This window comes from Scomber japonicus, chromosome 11 (genome assembly GCF_027409825.1).
Source record: "Scomber japonicus isolate fScoJap1 chromosome 11, fScoJap1.pri, whole genome shotgun sequence".
In the NCBI taxonomy this organism is placed as follows: domain Eukaryota; kingdom Metazoa; phylum Chordata; class Actinopteri; order Scombriformes; family Scombridae; genus Scomber; species Scomber japonicus.
In genome coordinates, this window is record NC_070588.1 from 9,215,040 (window position 1) to 9,229,845 (window position 14,806).

Here is a 14,806-nt window from a genome sequence, read left to right on the forward strand (position 1 = left end):
AGTAACATAATGACATCTTATCGAAACTTATATATAAATATATATATATATGTTTCGATTAACATAATGACATCTTATCGAAACTTATATATATATATATATAATATACCTCAAGTTCATCTTAACAGTAACAGTACGCATAACAACTGAAGGCTGCATGCAACTGTATGACAAATGTAAATGGTAAATGGACTGTACTTATATAGTCATTATGACCACTCAAAGCGCTTTTACATTACATGTCTCATTCACCCATTCACACGCATTCATACACCACTGGCATAGCAACGGGAGCAATTTGGAGTTAAGTGTCTTGCCCAAGGACACATCGGCATGTGGACTGGAGGAACCAGTGGTGGTAAAAATACACACGCACACACACACAGTTAAGAGTAACTGCACTCAGGAAAGTAATCTTACTTGTGTTGCCAATTAGTTCTGTCTTATCTTTTGCTTTTCCTCCAGCTGTGCAGCAGTGACGTCATGCTAAACTGCATCACAGGTGGGTGGGACCAACAGGCTACAAACAAACAAAAGGAAAATATCTGGAAATCAGCATGAAGTTCCTTAAAAAATCTATTATATTTACAAGTGTAAAGGTTGCTATGGGCACGCAAAGTATTTCATGCCAACCCCAATCAAGTTCACTCCACAAACTATTGATATTGCAGTATAATGTTGGCAAAACATTAATGTTTCAGCTCCCCCCTCTGTCTTAATGTGTCAAGGCAACAAACAGTCTGCCGGCATTTAAAAACCTGCCTGTCTGTCTGTCCGTCTCCAAGGTAACCAAGTGTAAACGTACAGCAGGAGGCGTGCAGGGGAGAAAAAGAAGAAAGGAAAGGAAACACTAAAGTGGAGAGTCTGTTGAAAAGGATCTAAAGTTTGCTTGTTTGCTGAGACTTATGGCTGGATTTGTGAATCAAATGAAATGACACCACCACAGTAAGTAAAGATTAATTAATTAACATGTCAACATTGTTTTGCTATGTATAGTTTTTAGTCTTATTCTAAAGCTGCTGACAATCACCAATCAAGGGGGTTAAACTCTTTAATTCAATGTGCACAAAATTCCTTCATGTGCTCTAAAAGGCAGTTTTTAAAACCTCTTCACTGTTGCTCTGTTAGTGTTTTCATACTTAACACCAGAAGAAGTTTAACCCTTAAAAAAAAACCATGGCTATCTTGCACACACACGTAGCCTATGTGATCCCTGCACACACACAAGTGAAAAAGCTCATTTAATGCATAATGATGCACATTACGATGACTCACGAACAGTAATGTGACACGATAATTACTGTCACGCCCTCTGTGTTGTCTCTGGGGGGGTTCAGGCGATCATTAGAGACTTACATCACCTCACTAACATCACACAAACAAACATACAGACAACCTGAGACACTGAGCTGTTAGAACTTCATCTCTTCTCTGACTATAGTTCACACGGATCTGACAGGGAATCATGGAGAGAAATGAGAAGAGACAGAGAAGTTGGAAGAGCATTGGTGAGGTGGTGCAAATAGAGCAGGAGGAAGAAAATGAGGTGGTGAGCCTGGGACAAGAGGTGGAGGATCAAGAGGAGGTGGAGGTCTCCGACACTGAGGATGAGGAGGAGCAAGGATGCACTCCCCTTATTCATGCTTGTTATAAGGGTGAGACTGAGGTAAGCTATGTACTGTATGTCTATGTGTGTGTGTGTGTGTGTGTGTGTGACAGAGAAAGCTTAGGATGGAGGTGTGATGTTTGTGAAATAATTGTTCTGCGTTGTCTTTAACCTATCTGTTATTGTTTACCGGTAAAACCCTGCAGGTGAGCAGAGGTTTGGGTGCGTGGGTGGAGGGGGGCAAAACAATTCTCATATGAGAGGCTGTATTTTTCCTGCCAGTAACAATGACATGTGTTTATGTGCATGTGAGCTCAACGTGAATACTGCTCTTTATGTAACTCCTCTGCATCCTCTCGGGGAGCCTTTTTTCAAAACAAGCAGATGACTTACTGGTGGGAGGCCTCAGGGGAGATGCCCCCCATGAGTCCCTGTAAAGTTAAATAAATCACAGTGAAACTTCCACATCCTCAAAGTATCCTAGAAACACTGGAATACTTCTGCTAAAGAGTATTAATAGTAAAAATGAACACAGTTATTTTATTGGTGTTTAATTTATATTTTACCTCATGTAGTGTAATTTAACTCACTTCTACATTTAAATCTACTAAATCTATGTATGACAAGTCTGGTCATTTTCTCTTTTGTTTCATTGACTGTTCTTCTTGTTCACAGGTGGTACAGCAGTTGCTGAGGAGCGGGTCTGATGTGACCCTGTGTAACAGCAGCCAGCAGACAGCGCTCCACCTAAGCTCTACTGAGCTCCTGGAAAAAGTGTTGGGGTGGATTTCGAGGCCTCATCTGCATCCCCAGGCACAGCTGCTGCAGGCTGCCTGGCAGGGAGACCTGCACTCCTTACAGCACCTGTTGGTAAGACATCCACACAGACTGACAACAAAGATTTTATATTAATAAAACATAATTATTCAGTTTAAATGTAGTGTGTGGAAACCATTCAGATCGGTTGATCATTTTTTATCTAAAACCTCCAAATGACAGCAGTAGTAGGATGTTTTCATTGTGTTTGAACCAAACAAAGAGTGGACCCTTGACTGAAAACATGCACAAACCTCTAAAATAGTTTTAAAAAACCTGATTGTAATAATGTAATAATCATATTACCAGCTCACAGGCTTTATGAAGTGGTTCTTTGGTAAAAAAAAAAGAAAAAAAAGAACATGAAATGTATTCAGTCATAATCATCAGCCCAGACCAACAAACAGGCCCGACAGTCTTATCGTGTCCTTGTGTGACTTTGTGTAACTGGAAATTTGATATTTATCATCACATGGTTTTCTGTGAATGGGTTTAAATTACCAGCACATAGTTGAATAACAACCGAATGTACTGCTGTAGCATTCGGACTTCTTTTACTTGTTTAAATCATAAAGGATGATTTGAAGAATTTGTAATACATACAGGCCAAATTGACCTCCAGTAAACATTTTACAGAGAGTTTTACATTAAATATATTAAACAGTAAGAGTGCAGTAAGAGTGCAGCCAATAGGTACACTGTGTTTGGATGACACCATGAAAGAATGACAATGAATGGCTGGAGTCATATTACTTCTGTCTATACAAAATGTTTAAAATAAAACTTCATTAAACATTAATTAAGTTCCTGAGATAGAAAAAAAACAAGTTTCTAAATTAAACATAGTTATGCATTAACTTATTTCTTCTCAAAACATTATTAGTTAGTAAGTAATTAATTTAATCTAGAAAAACTGATTATTATTACTTTAGGAAAGTTAAAGTTAATTTGCATATTGTGTAAATCAAGTGCTAGGGGACATCTGTGTCTGTTGCATCTGTGTTTGTCTCTTTCAAAATGATTGATGAGTGTGTCATGTACTGTATATGTTTGTAATGTGTGTGTGTGTGTTTGTGTCTGTCTGCCCTCATGTATCAGGTTCAGACAGACGAGGTGGATGTGAATGTTCCTAATAGCGACGGAGTGACATCTGTGATGCTTGCTGTCAGAGACATTGACCTGTTCGAGGGCATGGCGACCCTGTTGCCATGGGAATACAGACCGGTGGAAGTGATCAAGGAGCTGCTGAGAGTTTTAGCGTAAGAAAAAGACACATTAATTTATGGCTACATTAATGGGATACATACAGATGAGCAAATGCATGTACATGTACACAAGCTTGTCTTTCTCTACAGCAGTCAGTTTTCTCTTAGTTGTAGGAACTTGAATTAAAATCCTTAAGAGCAAAAAGTGTACTTAGCTTGAAGTGCATGCTTTGACAGCAAGTAATACATTTTGGCTCAGATTAACAAACCAAAAGGAAATGTATATGACACAGGAACACACATTTAGTTTAAAGTAAAACACATTTGTTCCGTTTGTCTTTCAACTTCTTGATCAGTGATCTGCGGGTTCGAGACGACAGCGGTTGTTCTGCTCTTCACTACGCTGCTAACATCAACAGCCCTCTGAAGGAGGAGATCATTCACATGATGCTTGAGGTCCTAAATCACAGAGGTACACACACACGCAGCATATGTAAATTAGCATTATTCAGAGGACTTAAGGCTTTTTTGGTTCACAATTGAAAGTTCCTGGAAAATTCAGATCTTAATTCAGTGCATGTGATCTGCTTTGGGAAAAGGGGAAAGGATTATCCAGTTATTTGCCCATTCTTATGTTTTTCTCACAATAATAAGAATAATCTGATTATGATGATTATTCAGTCAACAATAAGTTTCTGTAAAATGAAAAGCACACAAGCTGCCACTACAACACTTTTTTTTCAACCACCAGCTTTTGTGCTCAGTTGCATGCTTTTCTATACAGATTCACACACAACTGCATGGTCTTAAAATAAAACATTGAAACTGAGAGAAATATAAAAGTGATGGGTAGCCTTGAACGCATTTTTCACCTAATCTGTTTTTCTGTTAATCATCTTTGGTGTTGTTGCCTGCATATTAGACTGAATTAGAAAATGGAATTGGTTTCAAATCTTTTCACTTCCTCATGTTGCCTGTTTCACTTTGGTTACTGATTCAATGATCAGTCACTCATTAAATGCTGAGTGTGAATGAGAATTATCCATGTAAAAAATAAATGCACAAGTACACTCCTCTAAATGACTTGTATGCGGTGCACACTTTTTTTCTCTCTTTCACAAGCATACACACAAACACAGCGTTCTGAGTTCATTCATAATCCTGTTTTTCACAGTAAAACCTCTGCAGTTGGACTGAAAGCCTACACTTATGTGGGAGTTATGTATAAGAAAGGCTTGTTTGTGTATGTGTGAGCCACCACCACAGTCCTGAGTGCCTTCATGGGTGAGTCGCAGTTTGTATCAAGCATAGAAACACAGAAACAAGGTGACACATAGAAGAGGGAGAATAGAGATGAAAAAATAGAGAAAGGTACAACAGACTTTTATTGCTTCTGACTTACTCCCCACCTTGTGTAAACAGCTCAGGGTGCAGCACTGTGCACCCTGCACTCCCAAACATGGATTTTAAGTCTTTAAATGCCTGACCTGCTCTGTTCTTGGCTGTTGCGAAAGAGCGTTTGATTTTTTTTAACTTAAAATTAGTTTTGTGTTTGTGCAGATGCCACCCTGGTGACACCCCTGGCACTGGACAAATACTCTTTTTGCCAAGAGCTGGACTCAGAGCTTGGAGATTTGGACTTAGAGTTGGACCTTGAGAGTCTTTATACTGATCAGTCGACAGCAGTCTCCCTGACTCAGACACCAATCCATCACCACCGGGTTTTGCTGTACAGCCACAGTGGGGTAAGTTTCAAACATTTCAAACTGCAAATCATTCTTGAGGAAAATGCTTGAAAATGTCATTTCTATATCAAGATGTCAAGGCTCCTGTCTGTGTGGTTCAGCTTTGGGAGAGAGGATGCTTGTCCACAATCATTTACTGAACTGAACTGTCCAGATTTGAAGGCTCATTTTAGTGCCTTAAAATGAGCCTTCAAATCTCTTCAATGATTTGAATATTGAGTTAATTCCATACACCTACAGATTACACTGCATTGACTCGACGAAGGAGGGTGAAGAGCTTTTAATTTGTGCTGTACTCAAGTGTTTGTGTGAGTGCACACTCTTGACTAACTGGTCTGTGTGGTTCACTGATGGGCACAAAGTGGCTGAGGCTCTCAAGTAGCCACAATTAACAGACACACACAGAAAAACTGGCAGTGAGTGGTCACTAAGAAGACAAATATGTGGAAGCAGTAACTGGTTGTTTAGATGTGTGTGCTTGTGTGTTAGAGAAAGAGAGAGACAGAGAGAGAGAGAGAGAGAGGGAGTATGGAGGAGGGGCGCTCTGTGTAGTTGACACTTAGCTGCCATACTATCATATTATGGGTGTCCCTAAAGAAGGAGCAGACAAGCAGGCAGCTGGTTAGCTGGAGATGAACAGCAGGTGGTTTACGGGGAAAGCTTGTAGAGCTGTAGTAGTGTAGTGTATGTGTACATTACAGTGCTAAAACTAAAACATGAAATATGATATACATCAAAATCATTAATTGTTATATATATTATTTTGTTATTTATATATTAGATTGTTATTTATAAAACTGACATCTAAACTATTGAGAGAGCTATATCTAAGGCTTTGTTTCCGTACCTGTACAAAAGCTGCATCATATGAACTGTGACTGAACCATTAGTTGATTTAACACACAATGTTAAATTAAATGTCCTGTGTTTTGGTTTCTTTTTTAAAGATCTCCCCTTGATGCTGCATTCTGGAGAGACTTTAATAAAACATTTATTGAAGCATCATAAACATTTTTATATTAATCTTATATTAATTAACTCATAGCCTTTTTTCAAATATTCCTACTAGCCACAGCTTTTGGAAACATGTTTTTCAGGGGTTATATGGTTTGTTTACTGTTGTCCCTTGCAGGAAGTGCTAGAGTCTCCAGGGAGTCTTGCTCAATCTGACCATCACAAAGACCTTAACCAAGGTATGTTTTCTCATTTTTTATTTTATTATAAGCATGTGGACAAAGAAAAGAAACAAATGAATTAAGGACTCTTTCTTGGACTCTTGGGGTTTAGTGGAATAAGCCGTGGACTGTCGATGTTTTGAAATTGGAGCAATGTTTTTCTTTGTGCCTTTGCTCCCAGAGGACAAAAGGGATAAAGGAAACACAACATTAATCAGCAATAAAATACCCTGTGGTGTTTGATTTATTCTTAAGATGATATATGTGTCTGGGACGTCAGCTAACTACTTTAAACAGATTAGAGTTTTTAGGCAGTGACAAAGAAAAACTGGTCAGCATCCCAAATAGGCCAACAGATCAAATCACCTTCTAAAGGGAGGGGAGTGAAGGAGGCGTGACCGGGTGAGAGGAATGATGTTGGGAAGGAGGGGTCTCACTCACTCACAATACCACCTCTCAGCTGAGAGAGAACTGCCTGCTTGTTTTTTACTTCAGTCAAAACAGCATGGTTCAGACACTCAGAGAGAAACAGACAGAATGTGAGAGATAAGTCAGAAAAAGCAAAAATATTTGTTTCGGTGAGGGATGGAGATACAGAAAATACAGAAAGCAAAGACAGAATAGAGGTGTAATCATTAGTACTTAAAGTAACTTAAAGGGGTGTTGATATGGGAGCAGAGTGGACCAACAGGCTCAAAAAAGGTAATGGCCATTGTATCATTATATTTTCTATAACAACACATGTATGTTATCTATGGGTAGTATTGCAGTAGTGCTGTTCTCATTAATGAAAGTTTTAGTGACCAAAACATGTAATGCACATGTGTTCTCATCAATAGTTATCAGAGCTCAGTCTGATGTTGGGATTTGGGTTTGAGATCTAGAAATACACTGTGCACATACTGACAGGTGTTTCCTAAAGATAAGAAATCTCCAAGTAACATTGTTCTTTAGTACTGATGGACTCACGGACCATAAAACCGCTCCAGAAACCACTTTAATCAGTTTTCCTGTAGTGCTATATACATTTTATTTATTTATTAGCTGGTTGGTTTTCAGTTTCATTGATAGATTTTTATCCTTTTAAACAGATATTTTGAATGTGGACAGTGATGTTTTATTTAGCCACAAATATGGGTTGTCTAATATTGAACACTGAGTGAATGTAATGGAAAAGGGATTGTTGGGTGTAACTGTGTGTGTGTTTGTGTGTGTGTGTGTGTGTGTGTTGGTAGCAGATAAGGGGATCCCCCTGCGTTTCCAAAACGCCATGGAAACACTGACAGACCTCAGGCAAGCTTACCGGGATGCAGGGACGGGAAGCAGGTGGGTGAAGTCTCACTTTTGAATGTGTATCAGTGTAGCTATTAAAAACGAATCAATTAGAAGATGGTGAAGCTTCAAGTATTATTTAGCAGTGCTACCACATGAACACATCTACATCTGTTCATACGTAACTACAAACACCAACATATGTGCGTACAGTTAACACCCCCCCTCCCCAACACACAGTCACTTGTATACACAGTACACACTGACCAGGCTAGTCAACGACTGCCTCTTATTTTTACACCAACAGTAGAAGAGTGTCCTCTCCGGTTACACTCCCAGATCTGTATGCAGACATCTGCCACCGTGTCCAGAGGACAACCTGTTCTACCTGAACAGGATACAAACAGAGAAACGGGGAGAGAGGGGTTTGGTGAATCAGCCCATTGTCTGTTATGTGGAACTCTCACCACTGAATCAAATCCAAGGAGAATAAAGGTCTTTGAGCAGGTCTCTAATTTCATAGCATTAGGGTCTAGAAAAAGATAAATGAGGGGAAAATGAGGCTTGTGGCTTTATCTTCACTTCAGCACAAAGCAATATAACTCATCAAAACCTCTTTCTTGTTACTGTATTATTGTTAATAAGACAACAAGCTTCCCTAAGTAAGTGTACCCTCTTCCTCTATAAGACAGGATTAGCCATATAAGTATTCTGTGTTTTCCCCAATTATCAGAGGAGGTTTGTCTCTGCCAAGCCTGAGCCACAACAGACGCTGGGGCCATGTGGATCCTTCTTCCTCATCTGGCTTGCTGACAGCGCGGACCCCTTGCCTGCCTGTACCCCCTACACACAGGTATATACTGTAGCTGGACTCAGCTTTTAGCTTTTATGAGTACTGCCTTTAAAAAGCTTCCTGTGTTTTAGCACAGGAAGATTTATTTAGGAACTTTATTTAGGAAAGCCAAATAAATAGCAGATTGTTACACAAAGATGGAGTGAAAAATACTGCTGTGTGGTTGGTGAAAATTAAATATAGAATGAAGTCGACTAAAAGAAGAGTAGGTTTTTTCAATTAGTCTTTACCGATGCCCACACTGAGTCTTTGATACTTGCAGCACTCTTTTTAATTCGCTCTGTGAACCACATTCTGTGGACCTGATCCAGGATTTCAAGCTTAATGCCACCTCCCCACCACTTTGAATTACTGTGGCAAGAGTATAACACAAGTCATTATTCTTCCAAAGCAAATATAAAAGTATTAATATTTGATCAACAATGACATTATACATTAAGTGCTATAGGGCAGTGAAAATCTTATTTATCCCTTTACAGACTTTTTTAAACAAAACACAACACAGCTATGGCGCTTACACAAAATCATTAAGCTCTTATTCTAATTTGTCCCAAATAGACAGAGAAAAAGAAGTGGTTTTGCTGCATCTTCATCCTCCTCTAGCCTGCTGTCTGTGGCTGAGCCCACCAAGCTCAGTCAATCAGCTCCCAGCATCATGGAACCGCTACAGTGTCCGACCACTATGATCCAGGCTGGGACACATATCCAGAGCCGTATGTACTTTATGAATACAGCTAAAAATGCACAAACCTTGGTATAAGACCAGCAGAGTTTTTATTTGACACAAAGATCAAAGGAGGAGTAACGTTTTATTTTCAGTCTTATGTTAGATATTTTAAAAAGGCATGATAGTGAAAGATGAAATAGTAATAAATAAAATGAATGTGATGATACTTGCTTGTAATTTAAAATGTATATTCTTGTCTGTCTGCAGGGCGCGGTTGTCATGAAACCACTAATCAGCAAAAGGTGGGTTTAGACCAAAAAACATCATTTTATTAAATTCAGCTATTTTTCTTTTCATATATCACTGAATTGTACTAAATAACATATTGCTGTTGATGTCACTGTTTTCTGCAGTTCTCACAGGGTCTTTTGCCAGCTCTGCACCCCAATGCTCTTCCCCGCACACCCAAACTGTTGGCACCGCTGGACGGCAGGCCTACAGGCAGCGCTGCTCTGCCAGTGTTAAAGCACCACATTCCCCTGAAGCCTATCAGCCAGAGCCCTCTTTGCTCCAGGACCCGGCTGAGGAGAGAGAGGCTGTCCTGGGGCAGCCCACGTATTGGCCCTCTCACCACTAAGGGTGGCAGCGAGGAGAGTGGGTCCAGTAGCAGCAGCCAGAGTTCCATCGATCTGGAGGACGAGGATGAGGAAGATGCGAGGGATCTACACGAAAGAGCGTCAGAAGACAGCCATCTGAAGTTCATTGAGGACAGGTTTTTGAAGGATTCAAAAGATGTGAACTGCACTGATGTGGACACTGAGTGTGGGAGTGGAAAGAAGGGATATCATTTTAAAGTTCTATCAAAGATCGGTCATATACCACCGATCAGCAGATCAGCACATATCCAGAACGGAGAGCCTATCAGTCACACAAATGATTCGCCCAGCACAGAAGAAGCTATAAATTCACACTGTGATGAGAAAGCCAAAAATATTAATTGCACAAAAGAGCCTGTTGACTGTCAGTCATTTATAAAATGTAACTATGTAAAACAAGACCACACTATGGATCATACTAAAGACACTGTGAACAATGAAATACCTATCACATCAAAGTCTATGGAGGAAATTGGCCATGAAATTACATTTACTATAAATAATGACCACAATGATGCTAGTGGATGCTCTGCAGGGAATTACAGAAATGAAGTGCGGCATATAGAGCAGGCAGAGAAAACAATGAAGGACATCATTGCCAATAAAACTACAGCAGCACATGATCTCCAGGTAGACAGCCCAATCCTTCATTGTGCTGAGGGTGTAAAGTTAAATACGAGTGATCCTTTGGGAAAATCACTGTTCTGTACTCCAACTGCAAAGCTTGCAATGTTAGACATTGGTCCTAGGAAGGATGAAATGATGGTGAAAGTCCTAAAGCCAGTCTGGAACAAGGGGAGAAGAACCAGCATTAACTGTGAACCAAGAGCTAATACTCAAACCAACCAGTCCTTCAACATATTAGCACACAAAGACCGAAGCATCCCAAGTAGGAATAGATCCAAAAACAATCCAAAGTATTCGTCACTTTCCACACAAGTCAAAGATAAAACCAGGAAAAGCTCTGAGCTAATTATTAGCAGAGAAGCCACAGTCACTTCAGCAAAATCAAAGCTTAAATCTGTAAAAGCTGCTCATTGTAACTCTGAAACCCCATCGCCACGAAAGAAGGTCATTGATCATCCACAGAGCAAAAAAGCAAATCCGGACAAGATGAATAACAACAGAGCACAACAGCATCCAACAGAAAAGGCGCTGAAGAGCACCTGGCAGTTTAAGAGACCCTGTGTAGCAATGACGCCCAGGTCTAAATCTGCTGTGGACTACATCACATACAAAGACATGTTTCAGCAGATCCAGAGTAGGGATGAAGGACCAGCTATCTACGAGATGTTTGCTGGTCCAATCTATGATAATCTTCGAGTTTCCAGCTCCTGTGAGAAAACAAAGGACAGACAAGTACAGTCTGCTCCGTCTAGAAAGACACAACAGAACAGCCATAAAGTCAAACACCGACCTGTGAAACAAGCACAGAGTAAGCTGAGAAGAAGCCCCGGGGAGAGAATGGTGGCTTCAGCTAAAAGCAAAGCGAAACCTGTGTCCTCCAGGGTGAAACCTCACCTCACACCTTTATCAAAGAAGGGCCTAAACAAAAGGGAGAATGTTCCTAAACTTGAGGCTGAGTTAACTCTCAGTAAAGACGGTGAGATTTGTCATAACAGTGCTCAAGAAAAGATTGACAGTCATGTGTTATCTACCATACAGGAGGCTCTTTCTTGGTATGAGTCTGAAACATTCAAATCTGATGACAAAACATCGACCACGCCTACAACTTCCTATCACGTGGATAATAATAGACGTATGAACATGAAAGAAACTAAAGTGAATTCAGCAGACATCAAAACACCAACAGGAAACCCTGACCAACCGTTTCCTGAGCCTGTGTTTCGTCAAAGCCCCCAACAGCCAAACACTGACATTTGGACCTCTTCTAGTAGCAGTCTCTACACCATTATATCACCAGTTTATCAGAAGTTTCTGGATGAGGTGGGGGACGGGCCCCTTACAGATGACCTGCTGCAATGTCTGGCTGAGGAGCTGATCTCATTGGATGAGAAAGATGGATTCACAGGTCCGTGTCCTGAAAACCTGGAAATGAGCAAAGAGGAGTCTGAAAGAGAAGACAATCCTGTATTGGGGAGAAATGCATATCCTGAGGTAAACTTGATAGCAAAGTGTTAATTTGAAAAACTTGCGCATAAACTTTCTCATCATTACAACTACCTAATGAATGATAAAAACTAAGACTTGATAACACATTTTTAACTCTGCATACTGATACATGCCATGTCAACTATGACATATCCTGAGACCAAAACCAAAACCAAAAGAATTATAATTACATCGTAACATGATTCAGAATTGTTATGTACATGTACAACATATTTACAACTCATTATTTTGTGTTTTTTATTTGCAGGTTACTTCTGTAGACAATGCAGCTCTGCTTAGCTTTGGGTTGGTTGTAAATGACACCATCTCATGGACAAAGGGTGAAGTACTTGGCAGGGGAGCCTATGGGACGGTAAGTATTCTAATTTAGATAAATAAATGAATAACCTGACAGAAAATATACTAATAACACATTTAAACTGAACAAATGATTTCTCTACGCATCTCTTTGCAAGGTTTTATATTGTCCTTGATTTATATGTATTTAACAATTAGTTTTAGGATAATATACAGAAATGGTGGTGCAATATGCTTCACATTATAAGAAAAAAGTGTCAAATTGTTTTTTCAATTTGCAAAAATTCTCAATAACATGCCATTTTCTTATGTATTCCTACAACTATATACTCTAGAGTCAAAGCAGGTAAAGCAACAAGCAAGGATGCTTGACTAACTCTGGCAAACTGCTGCCTTCTTACCAGGTGTACTGTGGCCTGACCGGCCAGGGCCAACTGATAGCTGTGAAGCAGGTGAGCTTAGACGCCTCTGACCCGGAGTCTGCAAAGAGGGAGTACGGTCGTCTGCAGGGGGAAGTGGAGCTCCTTAAAACCCTTAGACACACCAACATTGTGGGCTTCTTGGGGACCTCGCTCTATCAGCATGTGGTTTCTATCTTCATGGAGTACATCCCCGGAGGATCCATTGCTAGCATCCTCCACAGGTTAGCCTGATAAAGACAAGTTGATCATTTATCAAGATGAATCTATTGAGGAACTGAGCTGTACCAATGCCTCATTTGTGACAAAATATCATAGCAGGAACAAACAATAAAACATATTTAACACAAATTTCCCTCTTTCATGGCCTCCAGATTTGGTCCTCTGCCCGAGCGTGTTCTAGCCCTGTACACCCATCAGATCCTGGATGGAGTGGCCTACCTCCACCTGAATAGGGTGATTCATCGTGACCTGAAAGGAAACAATGTCATGCTGATGCCCACTGGTGTCATCAAGCTCATAGACTTTGGCTGTGCACGCCGCCTCAGCTGCCTAAACCACACGGCAAGCAACAGTGGAGATCTGCTCAAGTCTGTCCACGGCACACCTTACTGGATGGCACCAGAGGTACATCTGGAGTTCATTTTAGGGGGTCTTCTTATCTCTACTTTCTATGTTTGACTGAACTTCTCTATTCTGACCGTTATCGTTGTTTCCACTTCTCAGGTTATAAATGAGACCGGATATGGCAGAAAATCAGATATATGGAGTGTGGGTTGCACAGTGTTTGAGATGGCCACTGGGAAACCACCACTGGCACACATGGACAAGATGGCTGCTTTGTTCTACATTGGGGCTAAAAGAGGGTTGATGCCCTCCCTACCGGACACATTCTCAGATAGTGCCAAGGACTTTGTAAAAATCTGCTTGACAAGGTGAGAACTTGTTTTCCTGATCAATTCAAGCTAAAAAGCTTCTCTAGTCTAATGTATGGTTAATACATTCTACATACTCACATACTGTTGATGAAAATAAAAAAATCTAATGTGAATGTGGGGTTAGGTTTCCTAATTTTTCATCCATGTTTTCCAAACTCCAGTGACCAGAGACTACGGCCATCTGTGGGGCAGCTGCTGAAGCACGCATTCATCCCCAATCATGAGACTACAGTGAACTCCTGGGAAACACAGAAAAAGATCTGTTGCAATCACCCAGATGGACTGTGCGGTTAACGGAAGTTACGCCATGAGGGACTCAGCTCAAAGTGACATTTAACGTCTTAATCTAGACCGGTGACGGAAAAGTGACCCTTTGTGACTGACTTTCTGTAACCTCACTCCCTAGTGATACAGTAGTGCCTGTTGAGGGAGCACGCAGCACTGAGCTCATGTCCAAGACACTTCTGAACTCAACATGTAGTAAATCAAGTGTGAAAAAAAATTAATATGAGAAGCACTTTAATATATTTCACCTGGTGCATTAATACCACCTAGATATATGCCAGATTTCATACTAATTTTTGGTATTTTTTGTAGCTATTTGTGCCAATCTTCCATTTCTAGTGTCACTCCTTGTCTTTGTAACTGTGTAATATACGATTTGATAGGATCTGCTGATATTGTAGCACACATTTCTATCAATTAAAAGTAATTGCTTATGTTCACAATCTACATATTTCAGAGCTGAGAAAGTGAACTATTTCCTTTTCACCTCTGACATGTTGCAGAGAGGAATCAGTGTCTTAAATCATATGCTAAGAAGAAACACAGCTGATGAATTTCTACAGAGTAACATCTCTCCATATTCACACATCAGTTAGGTTCTTTACTGTTAGTATAGAGCAAGAAGGATGCATGCATAATAAAATGACAGCAACAATCAGAGTTTATACTGTCAGGGTAGTGACAACTTTGAGGTTTATTTTTAATAAGAGGAAAAAAAAAAGGATGTAAAGAGTGGCTT

The 14,806-nt window shown here is 40.1% G+C and overlaps 1 protein-coding gene across 1 annotated transcript; it reads left to right on the forward strand.

The window, feature by feature from the left end:
• Positions 1-11,928: 11,928 nt before the first annotated feature.
• On the forward strand, positions 11,929-14,315 carry map3k19 (mitogen-activated protein kinase kinase kinase 19). The gene is made up of 6 exons (XM_053328895.1): positions 11,929-12,113; positions 12,376-12,480; positions 12,830-13,068; positions 13,219-13,471; positions 13,571-13,779; positions 13,944-14,315. Exons 1-6 carry the CDS (start codon positions 12,051-12,053, stop codon positions 14,074-14,076), a joined length of 1,002 nt encoding a protein of 333 aa, XP_053184870.1. The 5' UTR covers positions 11,929-12,050; the 3' UTR covers positions 14,077-14,315.
• Positions 14,316-14,806: the final 491 nt, after the last annotated feature.

Excerpts from the sequence above, each read along its gene's own strand:
- map3k19 (XM_053328895.1), top strand. The coding sequence starts at position 12,051 with ATGAGCAAAGAGGAGTCTGAAAGAGAAGACAATCCTGTATTGGGGAGA. Across the intron at positions 12,114-12,375 it reads GGAGAAATGCATATCCTGAG|GTTACTTCTGTAGACAATGC; the intron begins GTAAACTTGATA and ends TTTTATTTGCAG. Across the intron at positions 13,780-13,943 it reads GTAAAAATCTGCTTGACAAG|TGACCAGAGACTACGGCCAT; the intron begins GTGAGAACTTGT and ends TCCAAACTCCAG.